Source organism: Fundulus heteroclitus, chromosome 5 (assembly GCF_011125445.2).
Source record: "Fundulus heteroclitus isolate FHET01 chromosome 5, MU-UCD_Fhet_4.1, whole genome shotgun sequence".
NCBI lineage: Eukaryota > Metazoa > Chordata > Actinopteri > Cyprinodontiformes > Fundulidae > Fundulus > Fundulus heteroclitus.
The window spans coordinates 20,606,841-20,626,306 of NC_046365.1; the positions used below are offsets into that span (position 1 = coordinate 20,606,841).

General features: G+C 41.3%; 1 protein-coding gene across 1 annotated transcript; it reads left to right on the plus strand.

The window, feature by feature from the left end:
* The first annotated feature begins 802 nt into the window (after positions 1-802).
* Positions 803-18,536, plus strand: mgarp (mitochondria-localized glutamic acid-rich protein). Its single transcript, XM_036137142.1, has 6 exons — positions 803-1,363; positions 5,986-6,086; positions 8,072-8,144; positions 11,997-12,311; positions 16,508-17,248; positions 18,009-18,536. The coding sequence occupies exons 1-6, from the start codon at positions 1,291-1,293 to the stop codon at positions 18,044-18,046; spliced, it is 1,341 nt and encodes a 446-aa protein (XP_035993035.1). The 5' UTR covers positions 803-1,290; the 3' UTR covers positions 18,047-18,536.
* The last annotated feature ends 930 nt before the right edge of the window (positions 18,537-19,466 follow it).

Consider the following 19,466-nt stretch of genomic DNA (forward strand, 5'->3'; position numbering starts at 1 on the left):
CTTTTTATTTTATTGGTCACAATAAGCATCCTTTCGCCTTAAGTAGAATTAAATACATGGGGATTTATTTCTTCAGAACCATAATCGGTACAGGTGAGTCCCGCTGAGTCGCAGCGTCTAGTTTCCATGGGTAATTTAATAAAGCCAGATTTTAGAAAGAAATTAAAAAAAATGTGACACCCTTGGCCAGTCAGCATTAAATTTTGATTTTTTTTTCTTTGCTTCTTTTCCCAGTTCATTCTGACGTTTGCAGGTTTGTAAAGTCAATTATGTAAAGGGATACTTCACCCAAAATTACCTGTCCTCCTCTCTCTATCTCCTACTATGTACCATGTTGATGGACCATGTTTTTTTCTGTTCCATGTTCTTTTTTGATATATAACTAGTTTCTTAAATTGTTATAATGGTTATTATAATCTGTATAATACTGTGTGTGCGTGTGTATTATGTATCTGATATAATCTTTAAAATACAATCTATTATTGCATTTGACCTAATAAAAACATGAATAATGGCAGGGCATTTTTATTTATATAGTGCATGTCATACCAAGAGGCAACTCTGTGTGTTTTATTTAAATTCAATTCAATTTTATTTATATAGCGGCAATTGATGAAACATGTCATCTCAGATTATACAGATTGGTTAAATAAATTCTTATTTAAGGGAACCAGTTGATTGCATCAAAGTCTCGACAAGCAGCATTCAAACAAAATAATACAAACAAAATAGGAACCCCCTCCAAAATTAAATAGTTAGCCTGTAATAATAAAGGAACATAAACTTGACTTTAGAGACTGATATTGTTCATCACTTCTGGCCTGTTGGGCCTCTTCTTTCCCTCCCTGATTGTCCATTTGCTCATGGCTTTGTCTCTGACGTCGGAGTGCTGCACATCAATGATCTGGCGCTGTTTGCATCATTATGCAACCACAGGTCAGTGTTTCCGTGCAGACGGACGGCTCTGTAATCTGTTTGGTAAGCAGCCTGAGGGATGTCTGAGCTCTCTCACGCTGCAGACAGACAGGCGGTAAAGCGCTGACTTCCCAATAGACTCTTAAGTGAGTACAGCATTCAGCCCAGCATGCGCAGAGACCATTAACACCAGGATTCATTTTACTTCAACGCATGTGTATTTCTCCTTTGTCACCCCCAGGGGGCGTGCTTTTTACCCAGGAGAGGGGGTGCGCTCTTGCCCAGGAGGAGATCGCTCCTGCTGCGGCTCATTTCTCTCCAGAGAGCGAGTGGAGGCGGACGCACCGGTTCACCTGCTGCTGAAAAGCCTTCAACATGTTCTGCAGACGGGCGTGGCAGACAGTGGGGCCGTTGGCTCGGTGGCTCCTCAAGCCCATCTCCAGGAGCAGTATGTTGTCCTCCTCCCGCTTTCTAGCGCTTAGTCCAATTATTGCTCATTAGGCCGGGTTTACTTTAATAGTAGTTGATGAAACAGTTTGTAATCCTCTTAATCTGGGTTAAACTTTTTTAAAGTTTAACTCAAGCATCAAGCAGCTGCTTCTCAAATTTTGGTTATTGGGGAAAAGTGGATGCGCCTCAAAGACTTTATTTGGCTTTTAGTGCGCAGAGTCTGAATGAAGGAGGTGCGTCCTATATGGGAAACACGCAGTTCTCACAGACTCTTGGATTCTGGGTGAAATGTTTCAAACCTTTTCAATAAGTGGAGATCAAAATAGCATTTTTTTTTATGGTTGTATTTGTCGTTTTTTTTCTTTAAAATTGTTAAATTATAATGGGGTTTAACTAAAGATCGTCTACCGAGTCAGAGTATGAGAATCATCCAAAATCGTTTTATATCCTTTAATATCGTCCACCATTCACATCTCTCTTTCCTGAACGCACGCATCTATTTTGCTGAAGCATCTGTCAGAAATCCCAGTTTGGGATTTAGAGCTGTTCCCTTGTACTTTCATGAGCCTGTTTTTTTTTTTTTTTTCTTTCTTTGCTTTTTACGCATGCATGCGTCCTCTTGATCCTCCTTTTCATTTGTAGTCTGAGGATGTGGAATCTGTCCTGAGGGCAAGAAGCAGCTTTAATTTCCTGTTTCAGAACATTTCTGCAACGTGCTGACAATTTCTGCAAAACCTGAACGTAACAGGACTTCTGCCGACTGCAAAAACTGTTTGTTGCGTCGCTTTGTGGTTTTTAACAAAAGCAGTGGAGATGGATGCTTGCAGGTTGTTGTTTTTTTACTTCTTCGCTGCCTGTCGTGCGTTCATTTTTACATGCAGCTTGAACCTGAGGAATCCACAGGGATTAACTGATTACCTGTATAAATAACCTGCGCACACAGCTGCTGTGTCATGGGTATTAGTGCAGGAGCAAGGACAGCCACCTACAACAGGGTGATGCCCATCTCTCTGTTCCCAAAACGACCATCAGAGATGGAGTTTCTTATCAGAAAACGATGAGTATCACAGCATATCCTGTTTTTTTGTCAAAGATTTGGAGTGAAAAGGAAAACAGTTTAGCTTTCTAGTTCTTGAATCTGGTGAAGTTCTCCGTTCATGTTTTGGGTTGTTCAGAAGATGTTTCGCGCCTTGATTTGAAACATCACAATGTCACCCAACACCTTTCCATGCTGTTTTCACAGCTTGTGCAGCTCTTATTGCAAAAAGAGCTTAACTACCAAAAAAACATATATACCTAAAAGACATGATTAGACTTTATTCAGACTTTGTCAAGGGGTTTCCATGAATTCAAATGGAACGACAGGGTTTTACAGAAGTTAAAACAAGTGTGCAAACCATAATCAAGAATCACACACACAAAAATCTGAAGTAAATCATCTTAATAATCAGAATAGGGATAAAGATAAAGCATAGGTGTCATTTGTTATTAAATATTAAGCAATGCTAAGAACAAGATGAAAGATACATTATATTAAATGCATGATAAACAAACGAAGAACACAGTAGAACAAACCAAAGAAACAGCAATTTTTCTAAACAGATGATAAATAAAATAAATATGATTTAAAAGAGGCATTATTCTGAAAGTCAAAGTGAACACCAGGGTAAAAAGGAAAGCTTAACGCTCTCTTAGCCGTTTTCAAGTCTTCAGGTAGGCTATTTCCAGGCTGAGGGCCGTAATAAATGAATGACACGTCATTGTTTGAACTTCAGGTACCAACAGGAGACCTTTTTCAGGAGACCTGCAGGGCTGGTCAGGTAAAAGCTAATAATTTAAACACTATCCTTTTAAAAGCAATCCCAGGAAGCACAGGCAGCCAGAAACGTCTAAATCAGCGGGACGTGAGCTCTCGTCAGGCTCCTGAATCCTGTAAAACCTGCAGCAGGGAGCTGCTGGCTTCTTAGAAAGCCTTACAGTAGACCTTTTCACCCGACCCGAGTGGTTCGCTGCCAGTGTTCGTCTGTGTGATTCTCTCTCTGGGTTTTGTCATGATGGAAGTAAAGACGCCGCTTTGCCTTCCCGACCTTAAAAAAAAAAAAAAGAGTTAAAACTACATCAGTGGGTCTGTTTTCATCAGGAGACACGTCATCATTTTGTGACTCCACCTTTTATGCTTCGTTGGCTCCAGGTTTATTGCAGAGAGCATTTCCAGATCCTAGTGTTGACTAGAGCTCTGCATGGACAGACAGCGGTGTATCGCTGAGTTATTCCACCCCTACACACCCCATTAGGGCTCTGAGGTCCAGTGGTCCACCCCTGCTGGTTGTCCCTCATGCAAAATAGAAAACCGAGGGAGACGGTTCTGTCCCTTCCTTTGACTGACATCACCAGACTCAGTGGTTTCTTTTAAAGGTCAGCCAAAAACGTATTCTTTCAAATCTGCTTCTGTTTCATTTTGTCCTTTTTATTTTCTGTTTTAAAGCACTAACTGATTTTTAATCTTGAGAGGTGCTATATAAATAAGGCTTTACTTCCTTGTGTGTAGTCAGGAGTTGGTTGTAATCCCAAACTCAAAGGGACGCTTCAGGATTTTTGCTGAGAACTTCTGTTAAAGTTTCTCTCTCTCTCTCTCTCTCTCTCTCTCTCTCTCTCTCTCTCTCTCTCTCTCTCTCTCGTTCTCTAGGGGTCGTTATTTAGTTTTTAGACAAGTAGATTAATTTGTCAGTGGTGAACGTGGCTGGAGTCAAACCAAAGAGAGAACTTGACGCAACAATACCACAAACGTGTCAGGTTACGGCGTGGAGACGCTTGTTGCCCGTGGCTCCAGGGGGATTGTCAGACGGGAGGCTAAACCTCCAGCTCTGTGGGATCTTCATCGTATTCTCCACCTGAGCCGTATTACTCACAGAATAAGTCAGACAGGGCTAGAGTTGACGGTACCATTTCTGGTTATCTGTCAGAGCATTAGCTGAAGCCCACTGGTCACCCAGCACGCCTCTTACCGTTGATCTTCATGACGTACGGCTGGTCCCTGGTTTCCACATTCGACCTTTGCTGCTTTGTGGGGTCGACCGAAATACGCACCATGCAGAATTTATAGGGTTTTCTAAAATAAAGATAAAAAAAGTAAAAAAAATAATGCTACCCTGTATCAGGAAGCCTCCTAAACCCCTCCCTGTGGAGGATTTAGGGGTACACCCCCCTGGGAGGAGACCCCAGTGCAGAGCCAGAACGCTCTGAAGGTACGGCACATCCCTTCTCACCTTTCCCATGAGCATCCGGGTGTTGCAAGGGGAAAGCTGGGCTTCCCCATCGGGACCTGTTTCCTCTGCCCAGATGAGCTGCAGGCACACTGCAAAAACGGATCTAAAAACAAGCTAAATGTTCTCAAAGTTAGTCTATTTGTCCTTGATTTGAGCCTGTAAATAAGATTATCTGCCAATGGAACGAGAATCTTTACCCCTAAAATAAGATAATTAGACGTGCTGCACTTAAAATAAGATGATGGAGATTAGTTGTTCCTATTTTAAGTGGAAAAATCTTATTCGATTGGCAAATAGGCTTATTTAGCTGCTCAAATCAAGGACAAATACACTCATTTTACGAAAAGTTTACTTGTTTTTAGTTCTGTTTTCGCAGTGCAGTACATAGGTGGATGCACTTTAAACCAGTTTCTTAATCTCTCTACAGTCCTCCTGTTATTGTTGCAGTGCTATTAACAAAATACTTCTTGGTATCTTTAAATAGAAAGAAATAAGCTTTTATTTTCACACCCATCACTATTGGCAAACTTCTTACATCAGTTTTGGATACTTTACAAATCTTTGTTTAGATCCTGATTCTTTATAGAAGCTTCTTTCGCTGCTTTACGTCCAAACTTCTCTCTCCTGGCCGAATACAATGTGCTGGTTCTTAAAATGGCATCACTCTTTTGCAGTAACTGCGTCCACTGACTCGCTCTTTGTCTGGTTAGACACAGATCAGACTCCGGCGGTGTCTGCGGGGTTTTTTTTAAATTCAGGGCCTTTGTCTGCCTTCACTGGAGGCGACGTTTAACAGCTGAACCAGCACAAGAACAACCCTTTTAAAAAGGAGGCATTCATCAGAATCCCTGCTGATCACTTAATGAATTGTTTTATGGGTAAAAAAAAAAAAAAAAAAAACACCGTATAAGGGTGAAGTTGTTTGTTTTTGATGCATCGGTCGGGAAAGGCTTTCACTGTTTGTGTTGGGGTTAAAATAAGGGACTGTTAGGGGACCGTGTTTAGCTTGGCCGCTGCCAAATCTTTCCGTGTCCTCGGTCGCAAAGCGCTACGTTGTGTAACTGGATTAGAGGATGGAGGCGTGCTGCTACAACGCACTGATGGAGCGACAGCTCTTTAACGTCAGCCTAACATTTACCAGCAGATTTGATCTAGCTCCACGTACTGTGGGCTTTAACAGAATGCTAGTGTGTCTTTATCCAAAAGGTTTATTTTTTTAGATATGCTGCGGGAGGTGCTGCGTAAATGATTTTCCTTGCTCCCGTTTATTTATTATTTATTATTTATTATTTATTATTTATCGGTCTGTGTGCATATTTTCAAACTGATGCTCTCAAACTCTTGTGTTTCCCAGCTGCTCCGGTGCGACACATGGCCTTTGGCGTTCCAGGAGGCTCCAGCAACATGGCGTACGTCGTTTTGTGTGGGGGAGGCCTCACTGCTGCAGTTGTCTATGTGAGCATTAAAGATCCGATCGTTGTGTCGTGTGTCTCGTTAGACAGCATCATTTCTGGAGAATCACAAAAAAAACTCACACCGCAATGATTTTTAAATATTTCCTGTAGCTTTTTAAAAAAAAAAAAAAAATCTTTGTAAGTATGATGCATTAAGTGAAGATCTGGTTTGTTAAAAAATGTATCTTACGTGTGAACTTGCATGGAAACAACTTCCAGATTGCTAAATGCCAACGTTTCCACCTTAATTTATTTTATAGGGAATTTCTGTCATAGACCAAAACGAAGAGTAATTCTGATGCGGAATTTCTCCAAATCCCATAAATTTCGCCTTTATGGAACAGTGACAGGTAGACAGCGGTAAGAAATCCCATTTTCTAGATCCTATTTGAGGGACAAAGTGAACTATTAAAGCCTGCAGGCAAAATGTCGTTTGTGTCAGGAAGCTAACGCTGTATATATTGTTTCCCCATGTTGAAGCATGGTGGTCACGGCATCATGCTGGGGGGATGCTTTTCTTCATCAAGAATAGAAACGCTGGTCAGAGTTGATGGAGCCAAATAAGATCCAGGAAGAAAACCTGCCTAAATTCAAATCCAGTCAATCAGTCTCTAGACATTCAAAGCTGATGTCTATGGCTTATGCTACCATTAACATCAATTCGCCTCCATATGAGTGCAGCCACATCCCAAAGGACTCTGCGCTTTAGTTGCAGCAAAGGGGAGACTAGCATTGACTCCTGAACCCCTGAACAGAAATGCATGAAACACTCTTTGGATGTTTATTTGCACGGTTTCATCCGATAAAACACTGAGGTGTGCGGCTGTAACGACACGATGTGAATACTTTCACTTACAACACACTTTAGAAACTCATGGTAAAAGAGAGAGCCTTTAAATCTGAGAGGTATATTTGCATGTTGTACACAAAGTGTCTGCTTTTTTTTTGGGGGGGGGGGGGGGGGTGAAATGTTTTTTTCTCGTTTTGGCTTCATCTTTATTTTCTAAATTTAGATTTGTTAGATTCTGTGTGGTTAAAGTTGAGCTCATATTATTGTTACGCCGGACATTTCTAGGGTTTACAGTAATCTTTTTACCGGGCCGGCAATAATAAGACGGGTTTGATTGCTGCAATGCCATTAAAGATGTTTACAAAGATTATTTAGAATAAATATAGTTTGGCAATCTGTTTTCTCAAATTAGAAGACATGTTTGCATAATTTTAATCATCTATTGGAAGATTCTTTTATTTTAGCATGACTTATTTTACTACTAGCGAAGTCTTTTACCAGAGACATCTTTAAAAAAAATTGGTATGACCATCCTTTAATATTATGTTATTGTTTATGTCTAAACTGCACAGCAATGAGAACGCCACAGACCGACGTTGTGCGTCTTTTCCAATGATTACGACTTTTTTTACTCAGTTTCTGTGGTAAGTCGACGAAAATGAGTTTAGAGCTTCTCAAATCAGATGTTTAGTTGATTTCTTTTTAGTGCTGAACTACGACTCTTTTATAAGATCTCAACCATTTGTTATTCTGGCTGAACTAAGAGAAGGAGCAACACACAAGTACGATTTTAAAATGTAAAAAATAAATAAATAAAACGGGTAAAATCAGAGTCATAGACGGTAATGTCAATGTTTATATGAGAGGAAATATAAAGGCTGTATTTTGGGTTGCGTCCTATTTTCCTGGTGTGAGCTGGAGGCGGTCAACATGTGACCAGAGTCCCGGCTGGACGCCAGACTTCACCTCAGCGCTGCACACTGGACACAGAGCGGGTTGTCTGCTGGGGGGGAGCTGCAGTCATGGACATGAACAGAAAAGTCTTGTTTACTCAGAGAACAGCACATTTCTGCTGCCTTAATCAACATGTGTGTGGAGGGAGGGGGGGGGGGGGTTGTATGTTGTAGTTTGATGAACGTTTTTACACTAATGTCACGCTGTAATGTGGTTTTCTGTCGTTTCTCTTTCTCCCTCAGGCCTATAAAACGGTCAATGGCGATACGGAGCGTTACGAGGACAGACTGGCCAACGTGAGCACCAAGGAGAAAGGTACAATCAGCTCAGTCTGTAACACCAGCAAATTAACACAGTGCCCTGCAAAGGCATTTCCCCTGCAAGCTTTTTACATCTCCTCATAATTTACGGCATTTTATTGGGCTTTCATGTGATGGACCGACACAAAGCATGCATTATTCTGAAGGGCAAGGGAGTAAGGCATGGTTTCAACATATTATCATCATCATCACCATTATTATTATTATTATTTATTTTTACAAAAAAAAATCTGAAGAGGGCAGGATACCTTTATATTTGTACGTTTGTGTGAGCTTTCTCCTCCCTGCTGAAGTAAAACATCCTCGCAGCTTGATGCCGCCACTGTTTATTATATATATATATATATATATATATATATATATATATATATATATATATATATATATATATATATATATATATATATATAACTCTTTCGACTTGTCAATTTTGGCCCACAAAAAATAACTAAACTTAGTTTAGTTATTTTTTAGTATAACATTGCTTCAGAGTTATGTATGAGGGACCTTTGCAGTTTTTGAGTCAGAGAAATGTCTGCCTAAGGTAAAAAGCCGACATTTTAAGGTATCAGGCTTAGTCGCTTATGACTGAAAATGCCATCTAGCCATATCCATGATGGTGATAGAGGTGCAGTATGCATAGGACACTATTTTGAGAAATAAAAATAAATAAAAGAAAACACACTTTATTGCCATAATCTTCAGTGTCAGCCTTAAAATGTGCTGGTTGTCTTTCTCCAGTCATCTTTTCCAAAGTTTTGACATTTTTGGGTTGGAGACGGAGCTATCCTACGTGTGGGGTTTCAAGCCTGCTTTGGCGATGGATGAGTAAAAGCAATCTGCTACTGTAAGGAAATGTGGTTATGTGATTTAAAAGGTCAAATAGTCATTTCAGTTTGACCAGAGTTCGTAATCTGTGATTTTTACACGATTGAATGTCTCAAAAGGGCCTAGGAGCTTCAATCAGTGGACATATGGGTGCGATGTGGGGTCTCCTGTAAATAACAGAATGCATTAGATAAAAGAGTTCGGCATTACTATGGTTGATAATTGTCATAGTTCATCAAAATATTTATCACATAAACTGATATACAATAGTTTAATACAAAATCTGTTGTTTATGGATAAAAAAAATGGAGGTAGATTGGGCAAAGAAATGGGGGTACAAGCTGGCAAAGGGAGAAACCGACCCGGGGGGGGGATGAGTACAGACTAAAAACAGAGGTTTTTACTGTTAATTTGGCTACAACTAAATCCTTTGGGTGGAAACCAAAAGGGGGATACTGCAGCTGAGTTTTAGCCGTATTCTTCATGTCTGTAATGGCTCGTACCAACTGGAGCCCCACCACTGCTCTGTGTGCCCCTATGCATCTGTAATCTCAATGCTCCTGACTAACGTGCTTTGAAAAGAGTTCGCTGTGAAGTGACTCTGAAACGGTGAACGTTAAAGTGCTTAAACAAATTGGTAAAGGAGCGCAGTGAGCCTGAAAACGTGTTTTCCAGAGCAGCTTCTGGCTGCTCCACCCAGATTTCACACATGGTAGGATGACTCCTCTCAATGGGTTCGTCGTGCCTGTCTGTTTGGATTTGTGTCTGCGAGCTGTTTGTCTGCTCGGGCCTGCAGAAATCCTGGCTCTGTGCCCTGAGCTGATAACTAGGACAAAACCTGACTGTCGCTGGTTCTGGTGTGCACACGGGGCCTGGGAAACATGGAAAAATGGCAGCTGGACCAGTTTGGATGCTGAGCCGCGAGCGTGTTAAAACTTTAGTTCTCTGCTCAGGTCTGGCAGTGGTGCTAACTGCTAGCATAATTAGCTGCATCTTTTTTTAATGCAGAGATGATTTAATATGTATATTTTATGTTCTTCCAGGTCAAGATCCCAGAACGTAAACCCATTACGTAAAATCATTAGAAGTGAAACTTTTCTTTTATCCCTCAGCAGTTATATTAGCATCCCGATGTTGATTAGCCTTCACGTTGCTCGTAAAGCTTTAATGGCAGCTGCTTTACCTTTTTCGACCCTTCAGACATGAAGTTCTGAGCCAACAGAACCTGCAGACTCACACAGCTTCTTATTCCTTAATGATATCCATGCTGGACGAGCTGGTTTGAGGGAGACAGTCTGTAGAAAAGATGCATCACTCTGAAAAATTATACCGGGTATCATTTGTGAAAGTTTAAGAGAAACAGAGGAAATAGTTTTTCTCCTTTAAAATTGTTTAGTTCTCTATATGATGCTGTATTTTGTCTGAGATAAAATGCCAAATTCTGTGATCTGTTTTGGCCCCCCTGGGAACTCTAGTTTGATTGGTTCAGGAACCAGGAAGTAAACAAGGGTCACACACCGCACTGAAGTAGTTCCCGACCGTACCTCTAGGTTTGAACGGAGAAAATGTGACTAAGACGTTGTTGATGGAGAGAACCGATTGTTTCATCCCAGGTGCCAAATGAGAACTATTTACATTGATTTCAAAGTGCATATCTTATTTATTGCTCCTTTTTAAAGTTATACTATGCAACCGGGGTTGATTTTCCAGCGAGGCTCCCCCCAGAGGGCGAAAGTAAAAGTGCAGTGTCATAAAGATGCTCAGCTGTTCTGGTTTCTCCGTTAAGCCAGGCGCGGTTGTTTTGAGCTTAGCAGACAGGCGAACGCAACGAAAAGTGGAAAAAACGGCAGTACAAACAATGACTAACACAGTGAAGGTATGAACATCAGGCTTCCCGCAGCGCTATCTTGGTGAGGCGGCCGCCCAAACTCACGCTACCGCCTCACCAACATTCAAAAAAAAAAAAAAATAATAATAATAATAATAATAATAATTAAAGAAAAAACTCGATATGCTTGCATGTTTATTTGACGTTAACACGCGGTTCTTTGTTGCTTTCGCGCGTGCATATAGTGAATGGCAGGGCAAAAACACATGGAGTTCTCGCCGTAAAGCAAGACCGACTCTCGCGATGCACAGACTTCTGAGCCTGTGGGTGCGGGCCGAGGGCTCCTGCAATTGCAAGTACGGTATTTCCCCCACAGACCACCAGGGCGGCCGAGAAAACCTTTGTTCGACCTGAAATGACTCATTTAATCATCCAAAACGGTATGGAACACATTAATTAACTGAAACATGTTGCATAGTATGCCTTTAATGACAGATCATTAAACAAAGCAGTTTGCTCCAATTCTTCCAAGCTGATGAGCTTGTGGGTTGAAAAGAGACGGAAATGGAAACTTTAAAAAAGATGCCTGGTCTTGAGATTGAATAGTGAGCCATGAACACACCAAACATATTACAATTTCAAGATAAAATGTTATGAAATGAGTATTAGTGAGAGACTGTATGTTCTCTTCGTGACCGTGAATCTGAGCAGTCAGTCGCTTGGTCATTCACTGAATGACCATCCTCGTACTCTGTACAGTGTTTCTCCTAACAGAGATGCTGGCCGCAGGCTAATCTTGTAGCTAGTTTAACAACCTGCTTGTACACAGCTGTGTCCCTGAATAAGTTTAAGAAAGCTGTTTTACTTTGATGACCGATCACTTATTTCTATCCAACCTGTATTTACTTAAGTCGGTTCTGTCATCCCTGGTAAAGATGTATAACGAGTTGTATGCTTTGGTCATATGAGACGAAGATTAAGATTTTTGCCAACAAACAGTCCAGATGAAACAATAAATAGAACAAAGGCTCCTAATCACCACTATTAGGTATGGTGCAGGATCTATGATGCTGTGGGCCTGTTTCTCGTCTGCAGGTTGTAGGAACCTTGTGCATGAACACTGTATGGCATTTGTTTTTTTTTTTTGTTTTTTTTATTGCTTACATCTGTTCTGACCCTCTTAATCTGCAGCTGAAGTGACGTCAGAAGCTGTGTCTCCTGCAGTGGAGACCACCGCAGCAGAGGAGGAACCGGCTCCAGCTCCCGTGGCTGAGATGACGGCCGAACCTGTCCCCGCTTCCCCAGAACCGGTGGCCGAGACGTCGGCCGAACCGACCGCCGACGCCGCCTCGGAGGAACCAGAGGCGGATGTTGCAGAGGCTTCGGCTGAGCCGGCGGCTGCAGGGGGAGCTGCTTCTGTCGCGGAGGAAGAGGCGGCTCCTGAGGCAGCGCCTGAAGACGAACCTGTGAAAGTTGCGGAGGACACAGCAGCAGCAGAAAGCGCCGGTATGGCAGCAGTAGATGACGCCCCTCCTGCTTCCCTTGCTAATGCAGAGACTCCCTGTGAAGCCCCTGAGCCTGAAGTCGCCCTTCCTGCAGAAGTGGCTGCATGAGGGTGGAAGGGCTCAGCAGGGTTCATCTATAGAGAAGGGCTGTAGGAGCTTTAGATACTGCATGTCGTATCCCTGACTGCCTGGCCTCAGGGAAAAGGACTCATGAACCTCATTCTCTAACAAAAAAGTATAAAGAACATGCTCCAGTGCATTTCTGTAGTGTGAGGTTCATCAGTCCAGTTTTTTGGAGGGGTTCTTCTTCTCTTTACCTTTCTTAGCATTCCTGAAAACCAAATAATCTGGTGTCGTCCTGCTTTTTAAAGCAGCTGGCCTTAAATTAAACTGTGATTTGGCTGCTGGGAAAATCTTTACCTTAGCAATTTGAGTAATAGAACGGCGCTCCTTTTTGTTTTGTAAAAGCAAATTTCAAGATTCTTCTTTTCCAGGCTAAATATAATTAATCTTTTTTGCCCTGCCACAAACGGGAATGAAAACGTAGAATCAAACGTTTCAAATGTTCATTTTTCTTGTTTCAGCTTGCAGTATCAAATGCTTGTGTTTTTGCTTCCACCTCTTCCTGTATTTAATGATTAGACCCACTAGCATCCATCTTATCAACCTTTCCACGTCATTATAGATTGTTCTCATGCTTAATCATTTTAAGCCATTTTTCCTGTGTGTGTGTTGGAGGATGCTACAGCGCTCCCTGTTACTTATTACGCTGTTCATCCTTCACGAATCTTCTTGGGCATTAAAAGTTGTTCTAATAAACCAATAAAGTAAAAATCTCACTGGATAATGTGGAAGTTTTGAAGTGTTTTAATCAAACCAAAGTCCAGGTGGTCAAAAACATTTTCTTACATTTGTATACTTCATTGTTTTTTTAAAACATAGCACATACGATTTGTTTGTTAATATAGTGCAATTTCCCTCTATCGTCACCTGTAGAAACACAGATTTTTGTCTCGGTGCCAGATTCATGCTCCTGCTCCCTGTGTGACTGAAATTCAGACCTAGTTGGGAGATAAGTTACCAGGGTTTGTCGCACAGTCAAAATAAAAGTATCTACAGAGCCTAGCTGGAAACCTTACCATCAGCTCTAAAGGAAAAATCTACTTTTCGTCACTTCAGAAGCAGCTCTGGCCCCAAATTTGACCAAGCCAGGGTCACCATTTAATAACAGTGGTACAACACGCACACAACAAAGCAAAATGATTCATACCCCTTTATGTCAAGTTACAACCTCACATGTTAATGTATTTTTATTAGGATTTCATGTGGCAGAACGTTTTTTTTATAAGTAATATCTATAAAGTGTGGCATGCATTTGGGATTAAGCAACAATTTGCAGAACCACCTTATTCTAACTCGCTTTGCACGTCTGAAGACTGAAATGTTGGTCAATTCCTCTTAGCAAAATGACATAAGGTCAGCCGGATTGAAAAACGTGTGTCAACGTTAATTTTTACAGTGTTGTCTCAGATTTTTAATTTGATTTTTGTCTGGACTTTGACTAGGCCAAGCCAACACATGCATATGCATAAAACATTATTTTATAGCCCTGGCTATATGGTAAAGGTCATCCTGCTGGAACCCAGTTGTCTTTTTTTTTTTAGCTTCTAACAGATTTTCTTTCAAAATTACCCATATTTAGCTACATTAATTTTCCCATCAACTTTGACCAATTAACCTGTGAAGAAAAAAAAAAGCATCACCAGCATGATGCTGCCACCACCATGCTCCAAAGTGAGGATTGTGCAGCGTATGGTTTCCACCACCCTTGCATTAATTTGGTCACATCCCACCAGAGACCCTTCTTCCACATGTCTGCTGTAACCCTTACATGACTTGTGGCAAACTACAAAACAACCTTGTTGTTGTTGTTTTTTACAACACTGTCCCTCATCCTTTAAAGCCAAGTGTGTGGAGTGCATTAATAACAGTTTTGCTGCCAGCAGATTCTCCCACCTGAGCTAGGACTCTCTGTAGCTCCTCCAGATTAACCATTTGAATAATACTCACCCAACATTCGGGCGGCCATGTTCTCGTCGGTTTGTAGTCGTGCTGTACTCTATGCTCAATCCATTATGAGATAGTGTATTTGGGGATATTCTATAACTTTAACTTTAAGGTTCTGTCCGACTTATGCCAGCTGTGTCCGTCTGTGCAAGTTTGACTAAATGTTCAAGGTGTAAGTTTTTAAGTTTTGCAAGGAGCTGTAAAAACCTGAGCTGGAAACTTGAGCTCCTACTACTCTCTATTTTCTCCTCCAGTTTTCATCAAACATTTTATTGTCTCGGTGGTGGTAATTTCTTCCTGGCGAACAATGGTCAGTTTCAAAGAGAAAATAGAGAGGATATAATGAAAATAAAATGGCCTGAATTGTTAAGGAATGAGCAATAATAGGAGATTTTGGACCTGTGTGCTCATTGAAACCCCAAAGAGGGCCTCCTCTTTAAGAAGAATATGTTTCCTGCCCCCCCAGCAGGGTTCACGACTCTTAAATCTGTGTCTAGGTTCACCAAAGAGGTTCTGGAACCAGAGTAATTGGAAGCTAAGAAGGTATCAAATGAGTTTTTGTTAATATAAAGTTAACAGTATATGAAATGACAATATTAAAGTGGACGATTTTTCCGAAAATGTAGACAAGAAACGCTCAAGTCCTTTTTTTGAATAACTGCACAAAATCATCTTACCTGCTCTCCTCCTCGGGGGGATTGCGTGAACGAATCTCCCAAATACACTTCTTTCTTCTGAGGCCTAGTTCTTCTCTTCATAAACTTGTCAGTTTGCTTCTTGCAACTCGCAGCCATTTTCAAAGAAGGGCTAACACCGAAACTAGCTGGATACATATAAACAGTAGAAGTGTGCATGTGCAACCAGCAAGCGGAAACTAACAAGGAATGTGCACGCACGCTGGCATTACACTGCAAAAAGAGAACTAAAAATGAGTCAAATATTCTTGAAATTAATGTATTTGCCCTTGATTTGAGCAGGTAAATAAGATTATTTACCAATGGGATGAGTATTTTCACCCCTAAAATAAGATAATTAGATATATTGCACTTGAAATAAGATGATGGAGATTGTTCCTATTATAAGTGCAAAAATCTTATTCCATTGGCAAATAGTCCTATTTACCGGCTCAAATCAAGGAAAAATACATTCATTTAAAAAAAAATAAAATCTTATTTTTAGGTCTATCTTTGCAGTGTACGTGTCCACGTCACAATGATTGGCTTATGGAACAACCAATAGAGGAGGTGATACCCTCAGAACCCAAAGCCGAAAAGAATATTGTCCACTATACCTTTAACAAAACTGTCTTGTAGAACGCAACACCAGCCCAGGCCTTGGCAGTTTTAGCATGATTGGCATCCCGGGCAAGCCCCAACTTCCCAATTGACCTTTATTACCATTAACCCGTTCTAAACCTGTGTTTCACTTTGACCAGCGATGAGTCAGTTAGCCCGCCTGTGTTGAACTGCTCATACTGTGAAACTCGGTAAACACCGTACAATTTCATGGCTGCTTTCCTTACACAAACAGCCCCAGGAACGGTCGCAGGTTGTGAAGAAATAATTTCCTCAAATTTCCCAGTTGGGTGAAGCCAAAGCTGGCACCCAGACCCCCAGAGCAATCATCATAGGACTATGTGGGCATCACCATACATGGCACAGTAAATCTGACAGCAAACACAATCCCATCTTGGCATTCACTGCAGCAAACGGTGGCCAACTCCCACTTGATTGATTGATTTATTGATTGATTGATTTATTGATTGTCTCTACATACTTGCAGTAAAAACAATAGAAAACTTGTTTCAGCTACAACTGACAGATAAATTTAATATTTTTTTGCATGCTGTCTGTGCACCCTTCTTTCTAATGCCGCCCGAGGCAATCGCCCATGTCAAAAACTGCCACTGGGCACAAGGAGCATTGAGCGGTCAGGTAGTTTTCAATAGACCATCCACCCTGTCTACTGAAATTTTAAATAGGACAGTTATGTTTCACTTGACAGAAACGGTATATCATGTATTGTTTGTCTGGGTTGAATCTTAAATTAAATGTATTGTTGGTAGTTTTGTGGAAGGTGTTTCTGTATAAAATCCTGACCGGTTCCTGGTGTCCCTCGTTCTGCAAACAGCTGTGAAGGCCTTGGCCAGCTCCACCTTAGAGATCATCAACGTCTTTGTGGGAGAAGAGAACCTGGTGAAATCTCTGCAAATGGGAGCTGGTGGAAACGAGCTGAACTCCCTGAAGGAGGCTCTCGAACCAGAAACTCTAGCGGCGCTTTCGGAAAGGACCACAGTGGAAACGTCTGCAGAGGCATTTGTTGGTGGAGAGGAAGGGATGTCGTCGACGCATGGTCTAACCATCGAAGAATTATGTGCAGAGCAGAGTCCAGCACCTGCTGCAGAGCAGGAGCAGGAGGAAAGAGCCGCTTCACTTCCTGAGGAAATCCCTGAGGCTGAAGAGAACACTGTGACGCTTGGTTCTGCTCCAGAGGAAGCCGTCTCCTCATCAGAGGCCTCCGCTGAAGATTCTGCCACCTCTGATGAGACCTCCCTTGCTGAGGAGGTCGTTGTCCCAGCAGAGGCAACACCAGAGGAGGAGACCACATCTGAGCAGATCACACTTGAGAGAATTGGTGAGACAACCCAGCTGGCAGCCGCCTCCACCGAGCAAAACCGAGAAGTTCTTTCAGCCACCGAGCCAGAACCTCCTTCATCTGTGGGTGCGGTGGACGAGGAGGAACCCTGCCACAACTGCCACACGTCACCATCATCAAGCATGGAGGCAGCACCACCTGCTGCTCTGGGAGAGGATCCGGCCGATACGGATGTCACGCAAGAAGCAAAGGAGACCTCAACGTTGACAAAGCACAGTAAGAACTCAGAACTGATGTTTTTCCAGTTTACGCTGCAGAACCTGCAGAATCCCAACATGATTCTGTTTGATCTATTATCTGCAATCCTCCAGTTTAAACTGTTGAGGGAAAAAAATTTAAATGGCTATTTTAAAAAAACAGAGGCCAACTAATCTAATGCAAAGAAAGCATTTATGCAATAAGTTTGGAAAAATAATAAAACTTTCCTAATGAATACAATTTAGACGAAACATAAATACATTTTGAAGAAAAACGATTAGAGATGATATGGAATCGAATTAAACAAAACAATCACGGGTAGAGGTTGGGTGGTTAAGAACGTTTCGAAAATAAAATCATTTTTTTTAAAAGTTTGCAGCTCTAAACAATAACTTGGTAATTTATGCCACATTGATGAAATAACTCATGCAAAAGGAGGCCAAACCAAGTATTGAATGCAAACAAGTGAACATTTCAGAAGCCATAATATCCATTTAAACTCCATTTTGAGTTTTCATTATCTGCAAGCCATAATCACCAAGGCTTGAAACGGTTCACTCTGTGTAATGGATCCATAGAATATGAATTTTATGTTCTGAAATAAGTGGCAAAAATATTGCACTTATTTCTGGATGTCCACTTTTTCTGGATATTCATTACTTTTTTTTCTTAATTTCTGATAGAGGGTAAAAACAATGTGGAACTGCAAGATTGTGCAACCCTGCAGCTGTGTTCAGCTTTCTTTCTCACACTTTGGCCTTGTGCTTGTTTCTTTTAGCCATGGAGAATGGAGTGATGGTGACAGCCCAGTCGTAACAGAAAGCGTGCCTTCCACTATCAAGCCTGGGGGGCAGAAGACAGGAACAAGTCAAGAAGGAGAGATCACTGTGGGTGTCCTCATCAGCGGGTGTTATTGTAGCGCATGTCCACTAGGTGTCAGTATTGCAACATGTTTCGGGACATTGAAGTTTAAAATGTTTTTTTTTTTTGTTCTTAAGGAGCGAAAGTCTGTAATGAAGTGATAAGTAGCAGTCTGATATCTATAATAGTTAGCTTCTCATCTAAGCTGATATACCAGACTACAGATTTGTGTTGTTATTGCAGACACAACCAACAATGTTCAGGGATTTAAGAGCACAGCAGCTTTACTATTAGGAGGTGATGTGCTGTTAGAGAAAAGACTACGAGTGCATAGACTATTACTCTTTAAGGTATCGGCTAAAATGGCCATCTTCTAATGCACATTTCCTTTTTGACTTTTATTGTTTCTGTCCACTCATTGCCGAGTGCATAAAAAACAAATAAACCCATTAAAATCCTAGTAATAGCCTCTAACTTTACCAGGGCTGTAAGCTAATGATTGCTAACGACCATCCTGCTCTTTTTCTGTTGTTTTACATGTGACTAAATGCAATGTTAAAGAAAAAAATACAGATTTACTGTGTAGGGTGGGTCATTATGTGGCATATGTCACGCATTGGGTGGACGTTGAGAAAAGTTATCGTAGATGAGACGTTTTAAGAAGGACTTTTGAGTACAGCATGACTGTAGCATGATGGGAATGTGCTCACATGTGAAATAAAGTGGTGGACAACCTTCTGTTTACATTTATTCTATTTTGTGTGTGTATGTCTGTGTGTGTGTGTGTGTGTGTGTGTGTGTGTGTGTGTGTGTGTGTGTGTGTGTGTGTGTGTGCGTACTTGTAGCTGAGTGAAAACATTTTTGTCCATTTTACTAGTGAGTTGAGGAGTTATGTATAGTGAGGACCTTTTTTGGTCTTCACTTTTTTCTGGGCTAGGGGTTAGGTTAAGGACTAAGGTGTCAATTAGGTTAGGGTTAGGCCATAGAAGGGGTTGAAAAACAATGGAAGTCAAGGCAATAAGCAATAAGCATTTTAATCAAGGATGTGTGTGTTATTTTGCAAAATTTCTTTACTCTTTTATACTTGTAATTGTTTAAACAACTGAACAAACATGGCCCCTTCAGGCTACCGTAGATTGAGCCCAAGGATGAGCCACACCTGTGGAGGTCCACAGCTCTCTTCCTGATGTAGTGGCACTTTCCAAAGATGATACTGGTGGAAGCTGCATGTGTGCTTCAAAAATATTGACAGGTTGTTTTCCTCCATTTAACTCACATGTTGTAAATTAAGAAGCTTCCGAAAGGCATATGAGATCATCATCATCATAGATAGAGTTATGAGTAATTTTACTAGATGCAAATCTTTCACATTAAG